General features: G+C 44.6%; 4 protein-coding genes and 1 pseudogene across 5 annotated transcripts; 3 read left to right on the forward strand and 2 right to left on the reverse strand.

The window, feature by feature from the left end:
• Positions 1–4,868: 4,868 nt before the first annotated feature.
• On the reverse strand, positions 4,869–9,614 carry LOC106818274. Of its 2 annotated transcripts, none has more exons than XM_014822995.1 (6): positions 9,017–9,614; positions 8,435–8,740; positions 7,377–7,599; positions 6,791–6,900; positions 6,480–6,566; positions 4,869–5,946 (listed from the first exon to the last, which is right to left on the reverse strand). In XM_014822995.1, the coding sequence occupies exons 1-6, from the start codon at positions 9,443–9,445 to the stop codon at positions 5,815–5,817; spliced, it is 1,287 nt and encodes a 428-aa protein (XP_014678481.1). In that variant the 5' UTR covers positions 9,446–9,614; the 3' UTR covers positions 4,869–5,814. The 2 variants fall into 2 exon arrangements, with proteins under 2 accessions (XP_014678481.1, XP_014678480.1); XM_014822994.1 differs by having other exon boundaries at positions 6,435–6,566.
• A 7,189-nt stretch (positions 9,615–16,803) lies between these two features.
• On the reverse strand, positions 16,804–17,282 carry LOC106818277 (histone H4-like). The gene has a single exon (XM_014822997.1). It carries the CDS (start codon positions 17,219–17,221, stop codon positions 16,880–16,882), a length of 342 nt encoding a protein of 113 aa, XP_014678483.1. The 5' UTR covers positions 17,222–17,282; the 3' UTR covers positions 16,804–16,879.
• A 3,513-nt stretch (positions 17,283–20,795) lies between these two features.
• LOC106818272 lies at positions 20,796–21,614 on the forward strand. Its single transcript, XM_014822993.1, has one exon. It carries the CDS (start codon positions 20,796–20,798, stop codon positions 21,612–21,614), a length of 819 nt encoding a protein of 272 aa, XP_014678479.1.
• Positions 21,615–23,890: 2,276 nt separating this feature from the next.
• LOC106818275 (histone H3) lies at positions 23,891–24,524 on the forward strand. Its single transcript, XM_014822996.1, has one exon. It carries the CDS (start codon positions 23,925–23,927, stop codon positions 24,333–24,335), a length of 411 nt encoding a protein of 136 aa, XP_014678482.1. The 5' UTR covers positions 23,891–23,924; the 3' UTR covers positions 24,336–24,524.
• A 35-nt stretch (positions 24,525–24,559) lies between these two features.
• Positions 24,560–24,883, forward strand: part of LOC106818273 — a 1,523-nt pseudogene continuing 1,199 nt past the window's right edge.

The following is a 24,883-nucleotide window of genomic DNA, read 5'->3' on the forward strand; positions in this document are numbered from 1 at the left end:
GCCACCATGCCTTCCGGCTCTCTAAAATTCAGCAGCCACGTTAAAGAGGCATGATCAGTCTGTATTACGAAGGGTCGCCCTTGCAGGTAGTGACGGAACTGTTTCACGGCTTGTACGACTGCCAGCAGCTCACGGTTGGTGGTGCAGTATTTCTGTTGCGTCAGGGAGAGAGTTTTGCTTGAGTAGGCGATCACCCGCTTTTTTTCTCGCTGGCATTGAGACAACACAGCCCCCATGCCGGTTGCGCTGGCATCAGTATCTACAGTGAACCCACCCTCTGCTTGAGAGTACGCTAGGACGGGCGCCTCCGTCAGTCGAGTTATCAGTTCATGGAAGGCGTGCTCACACGCGTCTGTCCACTGGTAGGTGTGATCTGTCTGCGTCAGCTCCGTCAATGGTCCTACTATAGCTGCGAATCCCTCTATGAATCTCCGATAGTAGTTAGCGAAACCCAAGAAGCTTCGAACGTCGGCGACGCTCGTCGGCCTCGCCCACTTCCGGACTGCCTCAATCTTGCGTGGATCACAACTCACCCCTTCTGGTGATACGATATGTCCCAGAAACGCTGCACTCTTTCGAAAAAGGTGCATTTACTCGCCTTCAATTTCAGACCGGCTTCCCGGAGTCGTTTGAACACATGTCGGAGGTTACTTAGCGCTCCATCGAAGGTAGACCCGAAAACAATCACGTCGTCCAGGTACACCAAGCACTCTGTCCACTGCAGTCCTCGGAGTACTAGTTCCATCAATCTCTCGAAGGTTGCCGGTGAATTGCAAAGCCCCATTGGCATTACAGTGAACTCATACAGCCCGCGTTTCACTGAGAAAGCAGTCTTGGTGGCGTCTTCTCGATTCATCTCCACTTGCCAGTAGCCACTAGCTAAGTCCAGCGCAGAGAACCAGGTTGCCCCCGCCAGAAAGTCAAGGGTGTCATCGATGCGATAGTCTATGCAAAATCTGGCCCCGCCATCCTTCTTCATTACGAGCACTACCGGTGGAGCCCAGGGACTCGAGCTTGGCTGGACCACTCTTGCATCCAACATCCGGTCCAGCTCCGCGTCCAGGGCTTTCTGTCTACCCAACGGGCATCTCCGTGGAGCCTGTTTCCTGGGGGTAGTTATCCCCCATGTCGATCTTGTGACGAACAACGTCCAACCTCCCCAGTTCAGTGTGGGAACGGGCGAACATACTCCTGTACTCCCGCAATACGTCTGCTACCCTCGCCTTCTCTTTTTCCGTAGCTGCTTTGTCAATCCTCTCGATTAACCCCTGCAGCTGCGCAGGGAGCTCCGGTCGGAGTTCTTCATCGGAAGTTTCTGCCTGGGCCCCGCACGACGTCCCAACCAGGGCGACCTCCTCCAACCGCGCTAGTTTGGTTCTGGCGAAGATGATCACGTCCTCTGGCTTTACATTGACTATGGATAGTGGCACACGAGCCCCGTCCGTATCCATCAGACAACGAGCCATCACCGTTCCTCCCTTAGCCCCTTTCTCTCTGAACCTCTTGGTGGGCTCGGCGATAGCTAACCGCGCAGCTCTCCATCGCGTCCCTCGTACACTTCCGTGCACGATCACTTCATGTCCCGCCGGGATTCGGATTGTGTCGGCCGCCCATAACACCCGCGGCTCCGTGGGTCTACCTCCGTGCAGCGCATGAGTCACCCCGTTGACAGTAAGGTATCCACGCCCCACGTCAAGCTTACAGTTTCTCTCCCCCAAGAAGTCCATGCCGAGAACTCCCCCTTGTTCTCCCATTTCCACTACTAAGAAATCATGGTTGAAGGTCTGACCTCCCAAGGCGAATCGTAGTTGACACTCGCCGTGTGTCGGCAATACCCGGTGTTGCACGTCCATCACACACGCTTTGGTAGGCTTTAGCGTTATCTCAGCCTTTGAGATTTCCGCAAAAGCAGCGTCATCCATCACCGTCGTTTCCGCTCTAGTGTCAACTAGAAAATCTACTAGCTGGCCCTCCACCAGTAGCGTTAACTTCCATGATGGTCGATTCCGCACCATCCGTAGGAATGCTCTCCGCTGCCCTTGTTTTCGTCGCCGTTTCTTTCTCCAGGCTGAGGCTGTCGGCACTGACCCCGTCTGCACTAGTTTTCCACGCGCTGCTGCGCTGCGGCTTCCTCCGAACCCTCTATTGCCCGAAGGGGTTATGAGCTTCCCATCTGTGGTACCGATCCGCAATACCCGGTTACCGCTCTTCCGGCGTGATACCGTCCGTCATAGACGTGTCCATTCGGGCCGTTCCGCTGACATTGCCAACAGTCCTGAGTGAAGTGACCCTCCTCTCCGCATCGAAAGCACGCAGTCGATCGTATCTGGTCTACATGTCCTCTGCCACTCGTTCTCCGTCCTCCACGGCGGCTTCCGTTCTGATCTTTCTTCTTCTCTCCGGATGCTAAGAACTTCCGCATCAGTCTCGTTAACTCACGGATATCTGTCTCTACTTCCACGGGTCGTCCAGCCTCCGCGATGGTCTCCACTTTGTTGATCGCATCGATGTCGTGGGCCACTCCTTCGAACTTAACTGGCGCCCCTAACGGCTTCCTGGGCGTCACCCTACTTCTGATTTCTACGTCAAAATCTTCCGCACACGCAGCAACGTCTCCTGCCGTCCTTCACCTCAGCCCCAGAATATAAATTCTGTGCGCATCGGACGGCAACTCTTCCTTAAGTCGGGGCACCAGCCACTCACTAATTTTGCTCGTGGCATGGTCAATCTCGCCAATTTCTTCAGCTGTCTCACGTATTCCGGCCAATCCTCCTTCGGTTGCTTTCTCCGGCTTGCCAGGGCTGCCTGGTTCCGGATCCGGTGCTGTTCCGTTCCATACCGATCTTCTAACTTTCCCCTAAGTTTTGCCTCATTCTGCCGGCTCGTGGACTCAGACAGTATACCAGCGGCCGGTCTGCCCAATGCTGCAGCGAGCTGATCTGCCCATGCATCCCTATCCCACTGATGGTACCGTCCGGCCACGTCAAACCGATTTAGAAACTCATCCAACGGCTCTCCGGGTGTTCCCGCAAACGTTCCGACTTGTATCAGACATCCTGGTGGACGTAAAGTCACAACCGTACCTTCCCATTGCCTCGTTAAGGTAGGTGGCCTCCTACTCCCCCTCTCTCGTTCATGGCGGTGGCGTCGCCGGCAGGGTCCGCTCTCCGACCTCCTACTCCTACTTCGACTATGGCTCAACTGTCTAGAACGCCGTCTCGTCCTTCTCCAGATCGTTCTGCCACCACTCCCTGAATCTGAACTCGACGAGTCACTTCTTCATCGCTCCGTGCCTCTCAACTCTCTTTCCCTCTGGCGCCGACGTCGGTGACCGCGGCTTCTTCCGGAAAAGTCACTATCGCTATCTCTAGCTGACCTACTACTTGCATGGTGACTTCCTGTCTCCATTGCTTTCTCTTCCGCAGCCGACTTCACCATTCTAATCTGCTGTGCGGGATTCGACTTATTCCACTCCGTCATGAGTTTCAACATTTCTATCTTTCGCAGCTGTCTCCCGTGGCCTGCTCCGGACGGCACCGCACCTTCTGCAACGGGCTCCTCCATAAGAGTATAGCTTCGCTCACGTTGGTGGGACACCCTGCCACTGACCTCTTCCTTAACGCTGTCAATAACATGCTCCGCGGCTCTCCCCGCGTCTCCGCGGGCTCCTCCGCACGGCTCGGTCCTTGACTAAAATTGCCTTGATTTACCACCCGCTCCGGTAACTCATTCTCTCCCTCTGACTCACCACTCGTGGGGGGTCCTTCACTCTGGCTCTCACATTGCAACGGACTGCCGATCTGTCCATTCGTTGGACTTTCTTCCCTGGTTTCTGCGATTACCACTCCTTCTTTTCCTGCGTCATCTCGTCTGCCTTGTGTGTCTCTTCATTTCTTCTTCGATTCGACACGCGAACAGGGCACCAAATAAAGCTGGTGTGTCTCTTCTTCCGATCTGCTCGTGGTCACGGCTCCAAATGTGGCGTTTTCCCGTCCCAGGTCAGAATGTGACGTGGCACCTCAGCTAGCGTTGCCGGGCTTTCGTTGGCCTGTGATCGCCTTGCTGTCGCTAGCCGCGTTTTCCCGGTAAGGTACGCTCAAACCTTACACTGATTCGGGCAGATCGGAAGTTCGAAGGGTCGTGCGGAAACGCACTCGCAGATGAAGACAGTACAGAGGAAGTACGGATAACGCAAGGTTTATTCATTTCTCACTCACTAGCGGCGTGTACAACACACCACCAGCCCTTCCACCGTTACAACTTTCCTCGCGGAGCTGACGGTGCCAACTCCCCCGAGTTAGCGATACTAACTTCTCTTTAGCTAGCGATACTAACGTCTCTCGAGCTAGCAAGACTAACTTCCCTGTCGCCGCACGGCCAGCCTTTTTATATCCCCCCTTCCCGCGCGCGCGAACATACCGGACGTAAATTCCTCGACAGGGTCGTCGAGATCACGTAATGATTGATGGAAGAGCTGAACGTATCTGCCACAATTGTAAACGTTTATATATGTTTTGAAAGCTGTGTGATTAATTTGTAATTTAAGCTATACATTTGTCGTTTGTTACCTAATAATTCTGAAACCAACAGATAGATTCGCATTTCTGGTGATTTTGTAATGAATTAATTTCAAACTTAGTGAACTGATTCGTTATTCTGTAAATTTATTTAAAACTTGTAATTTCAACTGTTAGGGTGATGAAGCAAGATTTGAACATTTGTGAGTTTATGTAACATGTTCTCAATTAAATTGCAAGTTAGTAAATTGGTTTGTTGTTTAGAAAATGATTTTTGAAGGGGATGGCTTTCCATAGTTAATGTTACTGCCTGACACAGAAGATGAAAGGTCAGCATAACGAACCGGCAACTGTTTATTATTATTATTGTTAAATCTTTATTGCATGTATTTCAACTACAAATACGAAAATTATGAAAAAAAAATCTGATAAATGCAATAGTGTTGAGCAGTTAAAATAATAACATTTCTGAGTGATACAGTACATTGTGTGATACATAGTTCTGAGTGATACATGTTACATCAAAGCTTTACATATTGTTACAGGACTGTGAAATGAATCTACGTGAATGATATTATGAAACAACTATTGTGTACGTCGGTACTCGGCAGCTGTATAATCTGCTGTCCGCACTCGTCTAAAACAACAATTTTTACTTTATATATGAATCTAAGGTATATATGATGACTCTCAAAAGCTAAAACTACTTGTCGCAGATTGTCCTTGAAAAAAACACATGTTCTTGAGATGTTCTTAAAAGGTCCTTGAAAAAATAATTCACACTTTTGTGAAACCATGTATTAATAATTGCCTGGCTTCGTGATTTAAATATACACAGTAATTGGCTTCATTTAAAATATTTTATTCTAATTTGGAAAGCTCATACATATTGATCTTCTATTGATTATAAGGCCTACCTGGATTATACGCATGATATTTACTAATACCCGATTTATGCTATGTATATCGAATCAAATCATTGAAGACCATACGGGATATTGTTAACACGCTAAAACCTCCTTAATCGAAATTTGTTCCACGTAGGTCCGAGTAGATTTTCGCTGTTATTAATATTAGTCATATATAAGTTATATATAAGCCATATATATTATATATAAGTTATGGCGCGCTAAAAAATTATGCGTGTGAGCCAAACATTTAAGTCTTTTCTTTATCCGGGTTCGTAAAGTTACGGTTGCAGGCTATTCCATGTTATACTGCAACATGCGGAGCAGGACTCGCTTGCACGTAGCGCCTTGTGCAGATGCCCTACCCACTGCGGCTGATAACGCTGGTACTATTTTGGATAATAATGGCTCTGTGATCGATAGAGATGGCCGAGGCTGCTCGCTTGGCAGCCCCGTGGTCTCGTTTGCGCCGAAAGAATAGAGTGCCATCTTGCGGCTTCGGTCCCACTTGGCTGTATTACCTGTAGGATATATCGGGAAGGCATTTAGCGGCTTGAAAACGCTCGCGATCGTGTGAAAATATGTGAACCTCGCAGGACCATATAGGGCTTACATAAATATTTGTTCCTAATTGTTTACTCAAGTTAAGATGATTTTCAGGCAAGAGATTATACAAGTTCTCTGTGTCGTGTTTGCGGGTGTGTAATTTTATCAATTCCCATGATAATACGTAGAATTCGTCACCTGCCGTGAAATTGTTAATCCCATTTTTTCAAACATCGCCGGGCCGAGTATATATATATATATATATATATATGTTCAATGAACTCTCGACAAGTCTGTGATCCTCTATTGTTTACTTTGATGTAAATACAGGGAAAATCGTAGACAAGCAAGTAATCCTTTTCTTCCCCTGAGATAGTATGCCGTAAACACGTCAAATATAGAGTGTGATGTATATATAGGTTCCCTGTGAACAGAGACGAATCGTTCTGCGCGCGTTTCCTACCTCCTCCCAGTGAGAGGCTCCTGGTTTATTGTATCCGACACAAACCTCGCCTACGTCCGAATTCCGATCATAGAGTGCCACCCTCCACACGACAAATTTTAACCAGTACCCTTGATTCTCGAAGTTAGGTATCTGCAAGTTAATCGATAACGTAATTGATGAGTATCTGTGCAAGGGAAATGAGTTGCACATTGACTTCGACCACGTATACGTGCCCCGACATTAATATTGGCGTTATTCTTGTTTTCAGTCTGTAAGACTTGCTGCAGCTGTCGCGTATTTTACTTTGTAGATCACTAAATACGCAGAACGTCCCTTAAAATTTTCAGCTTATATTATCTAATCGCAACACATACCCTGAACGAGAAGGATTGGTTCCAGACTGGATTGTAACCACGGGCGTTCTCTGTGTCATTAGTCGTAAGTGTATCAGAATTTCTCATGAGATGTGTGCTTACATAGTATTCTGAAATATTCAACGGTAAATTTCGACAGATTAATCACAAGTAATCGCCTTAGGGAATTTACTCTATCCCCGAACAACAGGTACATAGTAAATAACAATAAAAGTGCCGCGTGAGAATTCCGACGTATGTATAGGCTACATAGCGTTGTGATTCATGACTTCATGCTTGGGCGGGTGAAGGTGGAACTGTGAGCAAATTCCTAAGGGAGGGTACAGAGTAGTGGGCTTGGGAAAACACATTTAACCCTTTACTACCTATCATTTACTCTCTATTCGATACACGAACCGATATACCACTGACACATCGATCGGGTTGTTATGGGTAATATCATGCATTACTAGAATACCACCAAGAATGAATAAACACGAACAATTTGTTTTTATTCATCCTGATACTACCTACAAATGCGGTAATATAGGTTATATATATAACCTCTTCTATATATACCTAAACTATAAGTTCTCGCTATACTAACCAGGACGCCTAGGAAGCCAGTTGAGCATCGGTAGTTTTTTGGCTTCCTTAATGACAACATTTATGCGATTCGCGTTGTCCTCGTACCGCAGCAGTATGAATAACTGACCGACTTCGACATGCACTACTTCAGCCTGATCAGTGCTATCCTGATGTAGCGAGCCAGACCACGACGCGGATCTGTTGATGCTCTGCTGCTGTGGTCGAAGGCTAGACGACAGCTTCTGCGGAAGTTGTTATAGTATTGTTAAAACTAATATAAAAGCTAATATATTAAAGAATATAAGTACGGCGATCTGACTAACTTTTTGATGGGAACTCTAGAACGCTATCATCTTTTTTGCAGCTCTGTTGCAATGTGTCGTCGTTTTGATACCCTGCTATGCATTTAGCCGCGTCTTACACGATGAACATGACATTTACAATACACCGTAAAATAGCACACGTTCGAGAAAATGTCACAGGATTAATTGTCAACGACTATTCCAGTCGCAGAGCCTAACTAAACCATTTCAAGAATATATGAAGAACAGGCCTGGGCAGGGCCGGCAAAACCATTCTGAAAGTGGGAGGAAGGCAAACAAAACATGGGACTGACCAATCTCTCATGGCTTAACGTGGGCTTATATACACGACAGATGCACACGTGCACTTACATGGTCGTGATTCGGGCATGAATATATCATTTGCATAAAGCGTATGCCCTCTCCTCCTTACTCTTTCTATCTTTCCTTCTCTAGTAAATACTTTCCGCTAAAGCTTCTGAGATATTTGGCAAACTTGATAGTGCGAACTGACAGGATGGGATCCGGTGATAATTTCTGCTTATATTTACTGTTTGGATTTACGACACAGGTTTGATCCCCGTATGCACCTTATAGTCATTCAAGGTTTGCTTTTTCTCACATTTAGTGAGATTTGTTTACATACGTGCTCACTATGAGCATTTTATTGAGATTGAGATTTATTATTTTAAACTTGATTTACAACGCAAGTCGGACTTCGGTATTAACGGTGATGCCAAGATTTTAGGATGCCATTCTAGTGGCAATTGCATACCCTCACAAGTTGCTTCGCCGCGCCCGACTTCTTCCGTCGCAATTTCGTATTCAATTCTTCGCTGTATATTCGTTCGGGCGTCGTCCAACGTACGTTGCAGCAGGGTACCAGTAGCTCCCCTACTAACCAGATCTCATGCTCAGTCGCGTCCTTCGCATACACGCAGACACGTAACGTCAAGTTATGCGCGACCACCTTCGCAACGACGAAGTCGAATTCGTTTTCAATGCCACCCGGTTCGGTCAATCTCTTCTTGACGGGGAGCAGTATTTTATGTCCCCTACCAGATGCCTCCCGTAAGGTGACCTTCAACAGGTAAAAATGTCGTGGTAATAAAAGATATGCATTAGATAGCGCGCAGCACTAATTTAGTCATTTGATTGTGAAGATGATCCTGCGTGTAACTCCAAGTTTATTTTTTAACGTCGCTTAGTATACCTACGCGAAATCATTGAAACATGAAAAGCAAATCAAACTTCAGAAACGTTTTTCGTCGCATATAATCTGCTTTGCCCGAGGGTGACTTTAAATCACGATTCAAGTTTAGATCTCGATATAACATTAGCTATATATTTCGTTCACCTGGTATCTGACGCAGTGGTTATACTTGCTCGACAGATTGCTGATGCCCTTCATGGTGACCCTCACTGTATTTGCCTCAACATCCGACATGAGGCGCACCGAAAACTGCACGCTGGGCAATAAACGTGTCGTCACGCTTCCTGGTGTTAAGATGTCGCTGTCGCTAAAGGGTACCATTTGTTCACCCTCGTCCTGTAGGGACACGTCGCTGTACTCGTCGATTGCACTGGTATCCGACTCGGACAGGGCAGAGACACGCAAATGTTTCGCCACCAGCAACCCGGCAGAGGCAGACGCGCTTTTCTTGTCCGCCGTTTTCGTGCTTATTTCCCTGCACGATTCAAATGTTGCAAAGTGCATTACTATAGCGGATAGGTGGTATAGTCGGTATTCTGCTGTAGCAACGCTAATGTCATTCCGCGAAAGCATCTATAATACCAGCTCACACACGCTAATTTTACACCATACCAGCTGGCTAGAATCAACGATCTATCTCGATCCGGACTGCTGGACACATAAACAGCTACTAATAGACAACCGGAGTGCAACCGCACACACACCGTTAGTTTTCACAGGGTTTAGTTCCACGCTGCACACTAGCCACATATAGTTTGCGCTATAGGTTAACCCCACACATTACACATCTAAAGCTATCTATATCGCCTCTATTCTTAAATTGGCGCAATGTGCCATCAGCCCTACGTCATACCCCGTCGGCCATCTACGTGGCCGATGGCGCGCAAAACATCTCCAACCCCGACTCGCCATGCAATGGCTATTCATTCCGTCATCACCTTAGAACTGTCCATAGGCGCTAATAAGGGACCCTATGCCTTCCCTGTAGCCAGCAGTAATTGGTAGAAGCATATTTGGTAGTGGTATCGCGGCTCATCTTGCAAGATCGGGGGTATAAAACAGCTCGCACGAGAGACTCGAGGCTCTCGCTCTCACCCTCGTCTGTTTCTAAATTTACTGTGTATAGTGCGTAACCTTTATTTTTACCCTGTGTGATTTGTACGTGCTTTTAGTGAGTAAATAATATACGGTGAAGCGGGAGTTGTGAACTACATCCCTCTATTCTAATTTTATTCCTGTTCTTACAAACAATTACACTACAATTGTGCACCCATTTCACGGCGCACATAGCACACAGTTGTCTGGCAGCAGAAATTATCCAGCGACTACACTGCCATTATTGTGCTATTCAGATCATAGGTCATATTTTAGAGGATAGTGAAACTATAAGTGGTTAATTACACTTTGTATACAATGTAGACAAGATAATAGTCGTCTTTCTTAGCGTTCATGCATTAACTCGCATAAGTGCTTCATATATTAGGAGAAGAATTCAAGTTATTAATCGCCTAATTGTAAAACTCATAGAGGCCGTGGTCGCAAGGGGAAATATATGTCCGAAATCCTGACTGAAATACGTAATGCGGAGTAATTGACACCGGTAATTGAATCCGGTCAATCGGTAACCGCATTCGCCAGCCAAGAACGCATGATGAAAAATGAGGCGTTGGGAGAGCATCGAAAAGGGATATGCGTCTTTAATTTTTACACTATGCATGCGGCCGCGTTAGCACTTTTCCCAACGCGAAAGTGTAAACGCGGGAGCATACATTGATGTAAGCGGCTACAACGTTGTGATCGCCTAGTCCGGAGAGCGGAGTACATGAGCAAAACATTTGGAGCAAAATTAAAAAATAAGCTTAGCTAATAATCGTAAATAACCCCAACGTGATTTTTTGGTAACTTATCCGTGAAAGCCTTGTCTCAAACCTATCCATACTACACTATGGACGTCGATCAAGAGCTGCACCCGTCGCTCATCATTACACAGTTGAGTAATGAAATTTTTGCCCCCCCCCCCTAGGAACTTGCTCAGCCTACGGCCCTGATGACGAACGGCTACCTGTAGGTCCTGAACGCAGAAATGGTTTCCTGCTCCACGCCGTAGGGCAGCTGAGAGATGCTGCTTTCACGTCGGCGAGGCTGAGCCTCTCGGCTGATGGTTAGCATGGGGGGCGACCACATCGCGACGAACTTGCCGTGGTTCCCGCCGCCGCTCTTCAGCAGCTTCTCATTCGCACCCGTCTTCTTCTTCCTCCTGCATAGACACAGGACAGCTGCACAGGCGACGATCGCGAGGCAGGCTAGCAACGCTCCACCTAGCGCCACAACTAACCCGACTTCCCCTACGCCGAGCATGATGGTGACGTATAATAATCACTATAGCGATTCAGTGTAGGAACGTATAACGCTGAACGTCCTCAGAAAGCGCTGCGACGTAGAAATTCTTTACGTTTTACAGGGAAAATTAACGGGATCAACAACCGCACAAGACATCCAGATAGCTATCTGTGTTCCATCGCGTCATCTAACATCGAAAAATGTACTGTGTGCTGGAAATCTGGGGCGTAGCGATATTTAACCAGGGAAAACTAACAGCTGTTCATCTGTGACATTAAGGTGACGACTGCTATTTCAACATTAATATCTAGCCGTACCAGTGCTTAGACACTGTACTTTGCTGATGAATTACATATATCGAACGCTAGCAAGCGCGCGAACGATGTCTAAAACGATAAGATTGAGAACATTGACATATTGATTGTGTTCAAATCTAGCCATATGCTCGACTCTCATCACATTCTATTTCCGTGCCGGGTTAGAGCTAACAAGCGATGCTTATGACAGTTTATGAATATTCTGCCAACGTATGGCGTCGCTGGATTAACTTTACTCGATTAGTGTGGCTCAGCTCATAATAGGTGAAAACGATACCGGCCGAAATACTGGCCGCAAAGGGGTATCAACTATATGCGAAGAGCAGTAAAATAAAAATAATCGCTGGTCAAGACTCAATGCGACGGACCAACGACAAATTGGCTAGCAAATGCATGTTCTATAACTGTGTACTTTATAGGCTGCCTCCACTGCGCTGAACTTCAGCAATAAAATGGCAAAACTTTATTTCCGTGCATTCGTCAACGATAGTGGGACACCTCTAAACTGATTTACGTCGATTGCTCATAATTATTTTCACACGCAGCGAAAACAATCCGAACAGACAACGGGCGGGTCGAAAAAAGAGGCTTATGATAAAACGAGTTATGAATTACCTATCTAAGTTATGCGAAAAATTAGATCAGTATAATCGTTGAGAGAATATATGGAATGTGTGTTCTTCGATATTTCGGAATTAATCACCCTCACCCCACCCTACTACTTACTCCAGGAGCGTTCATGGTATGAACGAGAAGAAGAATCATAACGACTGATATGACGCTACTAACGTAAATCCTCTTGTATATAATGTGACTGTGCAGAAGTGATTTCTTGTGAAGATATATTCGATAGTATGCTATTTGTGTTTTGTTGTATGACTTAACTCTCATAGGTAAAGAAATCGTGAAAAGATAAAGGGGTCCCCCGAATAAATTAATAAGACGCAGCTCTTTAGATAGGCTAGTGAGCTATCAGCTGTTGCTCTGGCTGCCAAACGAAGCACAGGCACTCGGAACGTTTCAATAATAAAATGCTGGTAAATAAACACGAAATGTATTTACTACAAAAGTCTTAATGTTTCTCTACCCTATTTCGCCTATTATTAGTAATAAATTTCTGTAAATGCCGTTCAAATGCTTCTCTGACAACACATGCACAATTTGCGAAATGACATGCATGTAGGGGATATTATCAAGATATAGCAATTAAAGGTCACCCGAATGCTAGGATACCTAAACTCGTTTAATCATAAACCAATTAATATCAATATTTTGTGTGTTCCAATGCAATTAACCGCAATTACAACTGCGAATCGCATTGCGATAAAACGAAAACTTTAGAAATTATTACCTTCACTAGAGGTTCTGATATCATAATTCATCCAGCAATAAAACTATAATATTTGTTGTACCGTTCGCTTTAATATTTGTTGTACCGCACAGAATAACAATAAAGTGAATCACTACTCCAACTGATGGTCCATTTTTAGCTCATCTGACATAGTCAGATGCAGCTTGTAGAATCGCATGATCGTCCGTCCGTCCGTGCGTGCGTCCGGCCGTGCGTCCGTCAACAGTTGGGCACAAATCTTAACCGCTCGACGTACGGTCAGTGTCACGATATTCGGGACGTTGGGGGGATCGTCAAAACGAGTTGGGATGTCGAAGCTGGGTGTCAAAGGTCAAGAGGTGTAAAAGAAGGGGGAACATTCCCTCCTTAACTTAAAGTATAGGGAAGAAATGCAAGAATTGCGGCACAAATCTAAATCGGCTCGACCTAGGCTGCGTGATAGTCGGTGGTATAACATCATGGTACGGAAAGCCATCATGCTGTGCGAAATTGAGTTACAGGTCAAAGTCAATGCGGCATCAGGCAGATTTTAGACATTTTCGAGGACATGTCTGACGGAGCAATTGAAAAACTTTTTTGTTCAGCGGTGACCTAGCACTTTTTAATGGCATTTATTGAAGACCATGAAAATGTACTTTCGCTGACATGCGAGAGTTAACAAATCCATGGCAAGGTCAATGGGGCACAGGCAGATTTAGAACATTTTCTGAGTACATGGTCTGACGGAGCAACTGAAAAGAACTTTTTTGTTTTAGGCGTGACTCTACCTCCATATTTTTTCATGCTTATGAAAGGATCCATCGAAAGGTTGACTTATTGCCGCGACATGTCAAAGGAGTCTAACTATGAGTTGTAAATAGCAAAACAGTTTATGACCAGCCTTTCTAGATTAGAGTGGTTTAAAGCATACCGGATGTCACGAGACAGAGGACATTAGCCTAACTAAAGTGACTGAAACCTGCACTTGTTAGCCATATTATAAAGCCCTTTCCCGTCTACCACCCATCCTCCCGCCCTCCCCTCTCCTGCCCCCCTCATCCCCCACTCCCCCACCCTCCCCACCACAACCACTACGCTCCAGCCGACGCATATCCAATGATAACATGTTAATATAGCTGAAGTTCATTAAATGTTACACAGCTTGTATCTTTACTTACGTATATACCGGTAAGCAAAGCCTAGCTATCATAGATTTAGATGGTGTATTAGTAGTAAGTAAAAACCCCGCGTATAAAACATTAGATTTTTCAAGTTAGCCTCAACCATGTTCTTATATAAATGGTGCTTACTGAAAAAATTAGGCTCAAAAGGTTCTTTCGAATAGGTTCTTAATGTTTCTACTTTTCATATGTACTAGCTGAAACTCCGCTGCACGCGCGGGCTTAGGATCTGTGATGCATGTGTTACCAGTACAGTAGTGTTATGTGTAAGGTGTTATATGGAGAGTTTAGTTGTTGCACATGTTTGTTTTTTATGGTTGAGATGTCAATACAAATACATGTACAATCATGCTTACACGTAACACATTAACCATTTGTTTGGCAAGTACACAGTGAAATATTTGCTGGCATTGTTATTGTTGAGCATTGGCATTGACATTGGCATTGGCATTGGCATTGGCATTGTTATTGCATCGATATTGTTGAGCTCGTCTTTTTTATTTTACCTGTGTTTCTTTTTAAGTCTTCATCTGCAAGGAAAATTAAGAACCTACTTTAAAATCTTAGCCTAAAACAGGTTCTTATGTAAAGGGGTCTAAATGGGAAATTTTAGCCTAACATGTTCTTAAAATCTATGTTCTTATACGCGGGTTTTTACTGTATCCTAGATATATGCTCTGAGCGCGAACGCGATGATGGGAGGGTGCCCTTCATTCGTTTGCCAGTGAGTTTAGCATCAGAACACCTGCCGTCAGGTGAGCGCTGTCGCTCTGCGGCACTTGTTGGGATGTATTTGTAGTGTTATTATTAAAGTTTAATTCGATGACCGGACAGAGTATCGATTACAAAGAAAGAAATGGAATATACTATTATCCAAGAAACATCTGTTTTTTGCAATTGTATATTTTACGTAATACTCATATATGTACATATATAGTTGGATATTTACTGTTAGTGGATTACTAGGTCATCAGTCGGTGCACCATCGTATTTTTTACCCATCACACATATATCTGCAAGTACAAACGTGCAATGTTAAAATAATTTATTTTGTGGGAAAATTAAAGCATCTTTAATACCTGTCGGCTGTGTCATGGGCTTTCCATATACGAGTTTTCGCCTTTGCGCAACAGGTGTGTGATTAGAAAAACAGATCAATAAACCGCGCACGTCTATGGTTGGTCTATGTAAGTCGTACAAGTGTACGTCCCGGACGTTTGACAGGGTAGATAACGACGTGTCATTGCTTAGCTTTAATCACATAAGATGATCTCATATCAGAGGTGTGATTAATTGCTGGGGTTTGATAAAAACTGAATCCACAGCCCGGGGGTGAGGGGCTGGCGTATACTGTTAATTGTAGTACGGCGTTTTAGCTTTGAGATGAAGACATTGGGAATTTGGCACATTACTCATGCAAATGTTCAGGGACGGCCGGCGAGGGACCCAGAAGACATTAGCTACATACTTAAGAGCACACATAATGCAGCGTGGACAGAATGCATTTCAGAATGGTACGAACATATAAGGGTTTAACTTCAACAAGAATGCGATGCGGTTTATCAAACGGCCATCATTAAGCAGGCAACGGCCACGGTGCTCGGCGCTCCTACCTGGTACCATCGGACATTAGTCGCGACCGGTCATTATATCCACTATCCGCGTCATAAATTAGTTTAAGTCTAAACAGGTCGCGACGAGGATGCGGACGGTTTCAAAAGTACGGGTTTTGGTAGCTCCAAGAAACGGTATTGCTAGGGTTAGAATACCTAGGTGTATTGACGTTAGTCACACAGCCTGGTCGGGTTAGGGTTTTGGTAGAAACGGGGGAGACGAAGGCAACCTCTGATCGGTACGTGTACACTGCTTTTATCCGTGTTTGTAATAAAACTGTAATTGTCACCGTTTATACAACTGTTACGTCCTACTGTCTACGTTCGAGATAGACCGAATAATTCTGTCCCATATAACCTTTTTTATATTTTGGTGAGGGTTATATTGGGACAGAACGGGGTTCATTGAAATTTCGTGAGATCGCATGCAAGATGCATGCGCTGCGAATATAATATAAAATATAAGCCAATATAACCCTCACTCCGCCGGTCTACGTTCGAGATATATTCCACAGTACACTGTATATTTCGCGTGGTTTAATTTTCGCGATTTCGCGACGAGTCCCCGACCGCGAAAATAACAACAAGCGACTAATTTATAATTCACCGACCGCGAAATTGTCCGTCAAGTCTGAATTCGCGAAAATATAGGTACGCGAAAAATATGGCGTAGGCCTATACACTATACATGCGCCGCATTATTGCCCCCCCCCCAATTTTCCCTAACAAGCGACTAATTTATAATTCACCGACCGCGAAATTGTCCGTCGTCTGAATTCGCGAAAATATAGGTACGCGAAAAATATGGCGTAGGCCTAGTATACACTATACATGCGCCGCGATCATTGCCCCCCCCCCAATTTTCCCCTTGCATGATGCATCTTTTCACCGTCGAGTCTTTCTTGTCGGTTTGAAGCAAACGCGCAGTGAAATGGGAGCAACTAGTTTATTTTGTCATAAGGTAGTGTGATTATGCATGACACGAAGTATTTGCTAGTCTAGTAGTAGTAGTACTGGAGAAATTAGCGTTTGGATGCGCATTGTGAGCCTTTAACTTATTAGCTAAAAAAAAATTCATTACAAATTTTGACGTTTCACAAAATCGACCCGGGGCTGTTAAAAAAGCCGAATTCGCCAAATGCGGAAAAAAATCACACCTCTTGCCGATATAGCAACGTAGAAATCATTTCTGGGAAGAAATGGTGGCCCTGAAAAGGGCCGGTTTGTTATGTCTGTTGGTGAGCCTGTAGTCTAGATTTAGCCGCAAATCCGTACAGAGTACGTCCCTGACGTTTGAGAGCGTAGACAACGTCCATGGCGGTGACGGTCTTCCTCTTGGCGTGCTCGGTGTAGGTGACGGCATCACGGATGACGTTCTCGAGGAACACTTTCAGGACACCGCGGGTCTCTTCGTAGATGAGGCCAGAGATACGCTTCACACCACCTCTGCGAGCGAGACGACGGATTGCAGGCTTGGTGATTCCCTGGATGTTGTCACGCAACACCTTGCGATGACGCTTGGCGCCACCCTTTCCGAGTCCTTTTCCTCCCTTTCCTCTTCCAGACATGATAATTAGCTGTAAGCTTCGCAACCGTACTGCTAAAGAATATGATGATATGACCTACTCCTACAGTCCTACTGTGCAGCTGTGCAGTAGAGCGGCTATTTATACCTCCCTCTCGGCCGCGATAGTAGTACCGTCCTAGTCACTGAGAACGGAATGTTTAGCGAACCCGAAACAGGCTTTCCCGCCCATTATCAGACAACCTGTTTTAGCTACCGTCAGCATAGATATCTATAATATATCCTATATATATTGTAGCGGGCAAATTGCAGATGCCACGAGAGAGCGATAGCGATGCGGGGAAATGCAATCTTGGCGCACAGGGTCGGGAAAGGTGTCACAACATACTAAGAATGGACACTGCGCGAGCTGGTTAGCATGTACGAGACCAGCAATGATCGAGCGCGGAGCTAAGGTTCCCGGCATTGCGCATGAGACAAACCTAGACGCTGACAGCAATGACCTATGACATCAGGGCAGAAATGGGAGCATGGAAATCGGCTGAATACGAAGTCGAAGCGGATACATGCTATCTCGTAGCATTCGCTATGGGTATTAGAGAAGGTATAGGACTACATTCCCGTATTTGGCATGTCAGTGGCNACGTCTGCTCCCAGTTGTCACGAGCAGTCGTTATCCGGCCAAGCGTTCGAGCAGCCTCAGCGCGTCAGGACTCAACGGACGGCGCAGGTAGGAACGGCGAGCTCCAGCGCGCAACGCCTGCTCGCATAGTTGCCTTGCGAAGCAGTACGATGCCGATACGTCCAACAGCGGAATGCCAGGTCAGCGCGACTTGCTTTCATGCTGCTTTCCCTTTGCTCTAACCTTTCCTCCTTTACCGCGCCCAGACATGTTGACAATATAAAATCTGTGTAAAGACTAAAAACTTGTGAGTTTATCGGAAAACATTTCAGTGTCGTATTTATACGTTAGACGAGGATTACAACGTAGTTTTCTCCCACCAATAGGCGAGCGCGAATTGCTTGTTTCGCGCGAACGGGTTTTCGACTGGCCAAACCGGTGTGACGTGACGTGTAGTTGGTTATCGCTGCTTCTCGCTTTGATTGGTACGCATAATGTGGTTTGAAAATTCCGTTAGCTTTTCCTGATCCGACCTGCTCCTATAAATAGGGTTGAGAGTCTACTGGTCTTACATGCACTGATCCACTGACTGTTTTTACTCTAGGTCAGACGATATCTATCTAGCACCATGCCGCCAAAGCCAAGTGGAAAAGCTCGTGCAAGAAGGGCTGTAGGCTTTCAGAGAGGCCTACCGATGGGTAAGAAGAGGAGCCGAAGAAGAGAAAGCAGCAGTACAGCATCTACATCTACCAACGGTGTTGAAGCGGTTCACCCAGGACACGCGCACTCTAGCAAGGCGATGGCATTCCATGAACAGCTTCGTCAACGACAGTCTTCGAGCGTAATTCGCCGGCGAGCTGCGAGTCTTCCCTCGTCTGGCGCACTACAAACAAGGCGCCTCAACGATCTCGAGCAGGGAGATCCAGACTTTTGCCTGGTTCGCGTCTCATTCTTGCCCGGAGAGGCTGGCCAAGGCAGACGCGAGTATCTGAGCGCACGAAGCGCTGTCGACAAAGTACACCAGCTCCACCAGTAGAGTCAACGCGCGCCATACAGTTAAAGCATGATCCTGGCCCCTTTTTTAGGGCCACCATTTCTTCCCAGAAATGATTACTACATTTGCAAACCTGCTTCCATCATCAATCGTACTGTGATCATAATAAAACGGATTACCTAACCCGTCGCTGCATCTATTATTGCATTTAAGCGTACATTACCGTTGCTACTTTTCAGATTACCTTAATCCATTAAACTTGTGTTTCATAATCAAAGTGTTCTCGTCATTCACCCACATTTGCCTATTGCACATTTCGCAAAAGTTTTTTTACCTTCAATCTCATAGTGACTAAGTCGTCGTGTAAATTGTAAACCACTGGTAGAAACTTCTTACATTTTCTGAGATAATCTAATCTACTGAACGTCCATGGCTATCGTCATTCTTACATTCAGATTGAGCATGGTTTTTGGAGATCTTTCACGGCATTCACTTTCCGATGCCCCCTTCTTGTCCATGTGGGAGGTAGAGCTATAACGTTTAATCTGTGGAGCGTGTTTTTATGGGCTTTAAAATATCTGTTCTACTGTATTTAGTAAATTATGTTGAGTTATGTTTGAGCGCCACACAGTTATTTCTTAGCTCTAGTAGTAGTAACAAGAGTTAATAATACCTCTTTATTATTAGCTAGCTATACCTAGTTATAGCTAGTTAGTAGTTATACCAATTATACGATTACCTCTTTAATAGTATTATTAGCTCTTGGTAGTAACTATATAGCCCGCGTACGGCCTAAATGCCCGTGGAAAGACCGTTGTACTCAATCGTATTTTAGGAAACCATGCAACGTACATTTCATTGCATTCACTGCCGGGCGCATTCATATCAGGAATGATAGAATCTAGGCCTATCTGTGCCAATAATTATTATAATTACAGTTAAAAATAATCACATATAATTTTGATAGTTCCTTGGACTTTGATTCTAAGACTGATATTTACGAGGTTACATAAACGCAACAAGGGAGCGTCACATAAGCAGTGCGAGGGTTCGAAACAGCAGTCCAGGAATGAGTACTTCCCCAAAATTTATGGGCTTGTCTCAACGTATGATCAATTCGCAATCATTTCTGGTATTATGTTGAAACATTTCGGTACCAATTACGATTCTCAGTGACTGTATGGGTTTATATGCTGTAGAGGTGCTATACCATAAAACTGGTCTAGAAAGTAAGGGCAGATAAAGTTCAGCGACTTCGGTGAGTTTTGATGAGTGAAAACTGATTCGGTATGAAAATGAACATTATTGTAAACTTTTTCATCACACGATCGCAAATAATTGCAGCCTCAAATAAACGCCAAAAGGGGCTTCAACGAACGACGGCTGCCGTACTTCTAGCTCTAGGACTATTGAGTATTATAGCCCGCGTACAGTTGCGGCTATAGTCCTAGAGCTACCCGTACTTCCCAGCCACTTCGGAGTAAAGTATAGAAATAACTATAGCTCGCGTAACGCTCGTATAGGCGTAAGGTCTATGTCCCCCTGACCTCTGTTTGACCTGGCTCGTTTAGCTATTTCTGACTGACCCTAACCCTATATATATTATATCAAGAGTGCATAATAGAGATTTATTATTATGATTAGATATTAATAGAGATCTCTATTATGCACTCTTGATTATATCCACGTCAGGAAACTAGCTGGAAAGCGAGCCAGGTCACAAGCGAGAGGTTCAGGGGGACATAGAACTATAGCCGACGTACCGGCTTGCGGGCAAAGNTGAACCTTTTTTGTGGGATACACATAAGGCAATTCTAGGTCTTGTGGCATATTTTGGTTAAACTATCCCCAATTCAATGGAATTGCAACCCTCTGCATGCACAGTCAGTGCATTCTTCCATCACATGTACAGCTGATTCTCAAGATCTTGCACACTAAAGTAATGAGATGCAGTGGCAGATCCAGGAAAGAAGGAAGGGGGGGGGCTTATCAAATGAAGAAATGGCCATATCACAGTCTGCCGATATGGACAGCCCCATCAAGAGGATCCTCCTGGATGATGTATTTTGGGAGAGAGTGGTAAGCAGCCTGAAACTCCTGAAGCCTATAGCAGTAGCCATTGCACGGATTGAGGGAGACAATGCCATCCTGTCTGATGTTCAGGCTCTGCTTGCAGATGTAAGAGAAGAAATCCGTATTGCCCTGCCCACTTCACTGTTGCTCCAAGCAGAGGAAACTGCAGTTCTGAAATACATCAAAAAGCGTGAAGACTTCTGCCTGAAGCCCATACACGCTGCAGCGTACATGTTGGACCCCAAGTATGCTGGCAAGAGCATCCTGTCTGGTGCAGAGATCAACAAGGCCTATGGTGTCATCACTACAGTGTCTCGCCACCTTGGCCTGGATGAGGGCAAGGTTCTTGGCAGTCTGGCGAAGTACACTTCCAAGCAAGGGCTTTGGGATGGAGATGCAATATGGCAGTCGTGCCAACATATCTCATCAGCCACCTGGTGGAAGGGACTTTGTGGATCTGAGGCTCTTTCCCCTGTTGCCTCCATCATCCTCCAAATCCCACCAACATCAGCCGCTTCAGAGCGCAACTGGTCCTTGTTTGGGAACACACACACCAAAGCACGCAACAGACTTACCAATACAAGGGTAGAAAAATTGGTGGCCATCCGGGCAAATTTGAGGCTTTTTGAGCCTGACAACGAGCCATCCTCAACAAGGTTGGAAAGTGACAGTGAAGATGAGGCCTCAGAGGCTGATGTTCAAGAGGTGGACAGTGAGGAGGTCCAGGGAGAAGACATGGAAGCCTGAGAGGAAGACAACCAAAGCTTTAGTTTCTACTTTCTATACTATAATTTTACAGATGTATGTTGAAAACGTTTTTGGGAGATGCGATGGATCATTGGGGAATGGGGATCATTCAATATTGTCTTTCTTTTGTTGTTCAGTGAAATCATCCTATGTGAAGAGTCAACTCATTTAATTAAAGTTCAATTCCTAACTAAATTGTTTTTTTTATATTTCTATTGGAAGGATTTAATCACTCGCAATTGTCTACTTAAAAGGTTTATGTTTCTGTCTCCATATGATATGGTAAATATATCCAATGCAAAAAACATCTACATTTAAATGATATTAATATTAATTTGCATATATTTCCGTTAATTCCCATATATTCCCGTTAATTCCCACGGAAAGTTTCCACCTCTGAATATTCCCCAAAATGTGCAACCCTAGTCTCAGACGAGATAATTAGGTCACATATAGTTTATATGCAAAAATTGCGCAACTAAAGATGCGTACATCGATCGGTTCACAATGTAAATAAATTAACTCGAGAATATTGGGGTATATTCATTTGGGGACTATTACATTTTACCAAAATATAACCCTAGATCAATCCAGGCTACGATATGTTTATGCGTTTTACTACGAGAAGAATAGATATTTGTACGTCGTTGATTAGATAACTCTAAAAGCAGTGGTTGAAATTGAATACGGGGAATACAGCCAACTTGATATGACAACGGTACCAAACTTGATAGAGGTTGCTACCGTTACTGTACCTACTGAGTACTATGACCATGACAGTCACGTAATCCGTCGATAAAACCCGTAACATAGCGTCATAGCGTGCGTGTGTATAGTTATTGTATAAAAGCATATATTGTTCAAATAGACCCTTCCATTGTTATATTGCACCGCAGGCACGAACTTCATCTTGGCGCGAAAATTGTTTGTATTGGTTGTACCCATAGAAATAATATCAAGAGCTAATAATTCTTGATAATATATATATATAACCTATCTATATTATTTCTATGGTTGTACCCATAGAAATAGTATAGATATTAAGTATAGATATAGTAGTCTACAGTAAGATAAGATTACTACAGTAAAAACCCGCGTATAAGAACCTGTTAGGCTAAAATTTCCCATTTAGACCCCTTTACATAAGTACCTGTTTTAGGCTAAGATTTTAAAGTAGGTTCTTAATTTTCCATGCAGATGAAGACTTATCAGCAATACTGAGGCTCAAGGGGTCGTTGTCGTAACAGGTACTACAGATATGTACCCGAGGTACATATATGTATACACAAACTGTACCAGACTTGTACTACAGAAGTGTACCCTAACCTTAACACTAACCCTAACTCTAACCCTAAACATACCTCATATAAAAATATAAACATAATACTAAACAACCTAAAACTACCTCCTAATTATATAAAAATATAAACATAATACTAAACAACCTAAAACTACCTCGGGTACATATCTGTAGTACCTGTTACGACAACGACCCTTCGTGCAATACTGAGTTCTTCAGCAAATTCTTTGGTTTGAAGTTTCCTTGTGAAACTCTTCAAGTAACCCCTATCTCCAACCAACCTATAGTCGACAGGGATCTCAAGGCCCTTCCCGTGGCCAGCATTATAGCGATTTATTAAATTTGGTAGACTTGTATACATTTTGCTCTTGGCTGTATCTATAGCTTTTTGGCACGCATCTTTTTGCATGTTGGTTTGTTTCCTTGGATACATACTGTATCATACAGTATTGGTAAGCACTGAAAAACCTACACTGTAGCCCATCATGGGTATTAATTGGCAAAAATTGCACTCCGTGTAAGAAAATTTTAACACAATTTGAATCAAGTATAAGCTTATACATATTAAAAGTAGAAACAAGAACCTATTGAGCCTAATTTTTCAGTAAACACCATTTATATAAGAACCTATTGAGGGTAACTTGGAAAAATCTAGGTTCTTATACGCGGGTTTTTACTGTATTTCTATGGTTGTATCCATAGAAATAATATAATTTTAAATGATATAACCTATCTATACTATTTCTATGGTTGTACCATAGATATTATCAGGAGTAAGATAATATAGGATATTATCTATATTATCTTACTCCTGATATTATACAAACACATGGTTGCACGTTCCGGTTCAAGTGTTCGGGTGTATGAAAACGTAAGTGGCCAATCCGGTTGCAGCAGCCGAACTGTTAACCAATCAGAGGATTTGCGCTACCCATGGTTCCTATATAAAGGCAGCATGGTAAGAGGAATTATTGCAGTTCGAGTTCGTTAGTTACTATAATTTTATAATAATGGCTCGTACCAAGCAGACAGCTCGTAAGTCAACGGGAGGCAAGGCTCCTAGGAAGCAGTTGGCGACGAAGGCAGCTCGTAAGAGTGCCCCGGCTACCGGAGGAGTGAAGAAACCTCATCGTTACAGACCCGGCACAGTCGCCCTGAGAGAGATCCGTCGTTACCAGAAGAGCACCGAGCTGCTCATCCGCAAGCTGCCTTTCCAACGCCTTGTCCGTGAGATCGCGCAAGACTTCAAGACTGACCTGCGCTTCCAGAGCTCCGCCGTGATGGCTCTTCAGGAGGCTAGCGAGGCTTACCTCGTTGGTCTTTTCGAAGATACAAACCTGTGCGCCATCCACGCCAAGAGAGTCACGATCATGCCCAAGGACATCCAGCTCGCTCGCCGTATCCGTGGCGAACGCGCTTAAACACTGACTGCGCCTGCACCAGTGAAACTAACCGGCCCTTTTCAGGGCCACCATTTCTTCCCAAAAATGATTTCTACTCTTGCTTAACCCATCACCTGGTAGGCCTATGACGGTGAAATAATAATCTGGCTGGGATATATTGTTGTATATACGCGCGCGCACACATACAATACTTTAATATAGCCTTGCGTGTTTACTGTTACCAATACCATACGGATATAAACATGAAGGATGATACTTCTTAGTACACTATCAGTATCAGATTCAGAGGAGAACATGGATAAATAGACATAGTGTGAAAAACGTCGATGTAGGAACGCTGCATGTGCATGTAACGTAGAAAAGTAATCTAATAGATGGGTATACATTTTACACTTCATTTATTAACGCTGATGCCGATTACATTCCACCAACACCAATATACAACCCATTTTCCTAGTACATGTAGTTTGGTTGTTTTTCACAATCCACCGTCTTAGTGTAAACTAGGGGGGTCCTACTAAACAGCGAAATGTGCAGGAATGTTCGCGGAATGTGCAAGAATGTGC

Source organism: Priapulus caudatus, unplaced genomic scaffold (assembly GCF_000485595.1).
Source record: "Priapulus caudatus unplaced genomic scaffold, Priapulus_caudatus-5.0.1 Scaffold2128, whole genome shotgun sequence".
NCBI classification, from domain to species: Eukaryota; Metazoa; Priapulida; class Priapulimorpha; order Priapulimorphida; family Priapulidae; genus Priapulus; species Priapulus caudatus.

What these genes read in the sequence shown, in the direction of transcription:
- LOC106818274 (XM_014822994.1), bottom strand. Translation starts at nt 9,445, where the DNA reads ATGCTTTCGCGGAATGACATTAGCGTTGCTACAGCAGAATACCGACTA. An exon ending in CGGCGAAGCAACTTGTGAGG is followed by an intron (nt 7,600 to 8,434) that starts GTATGCAATTGC and finishes CAACTTCCGCAG; the next exon opens with AAGCTGTCGTCTAGCCTTCG. An exon ending in CTGGCTTCCTAGGCGTCCTG is followed by an intron (nt 6,901 to 7,376) that starts GTTAGTATAGCG and finishes TGAATATTTCAG; the next exon opens with AATACTATGTAAGCACACAT.
- LOC106818277 (XM_014822997.1), bottom strand. Translation starts at nt 17,221, where the DNA reads ATGTCTGGAAGAGGAAAGGGAGGAAAAGGACTCGGAAAGGGTGGCGCC.
- LOC106818272 (XM_014822993.1), top strand. Translation starts at nt 20,796, where the DNA reads ATGGCCATATCACAGTCTGCCGATATGGACAGCCCCATCAAGAGGATC.
- LOC106818275 (XM_014822996.1), top strand. Translation starts at nt 23,925, where the DNA reads ATGGCTCGTACCAAGCAGACAGCTCGTAAGTCAACGGGAGGCAAGGCT.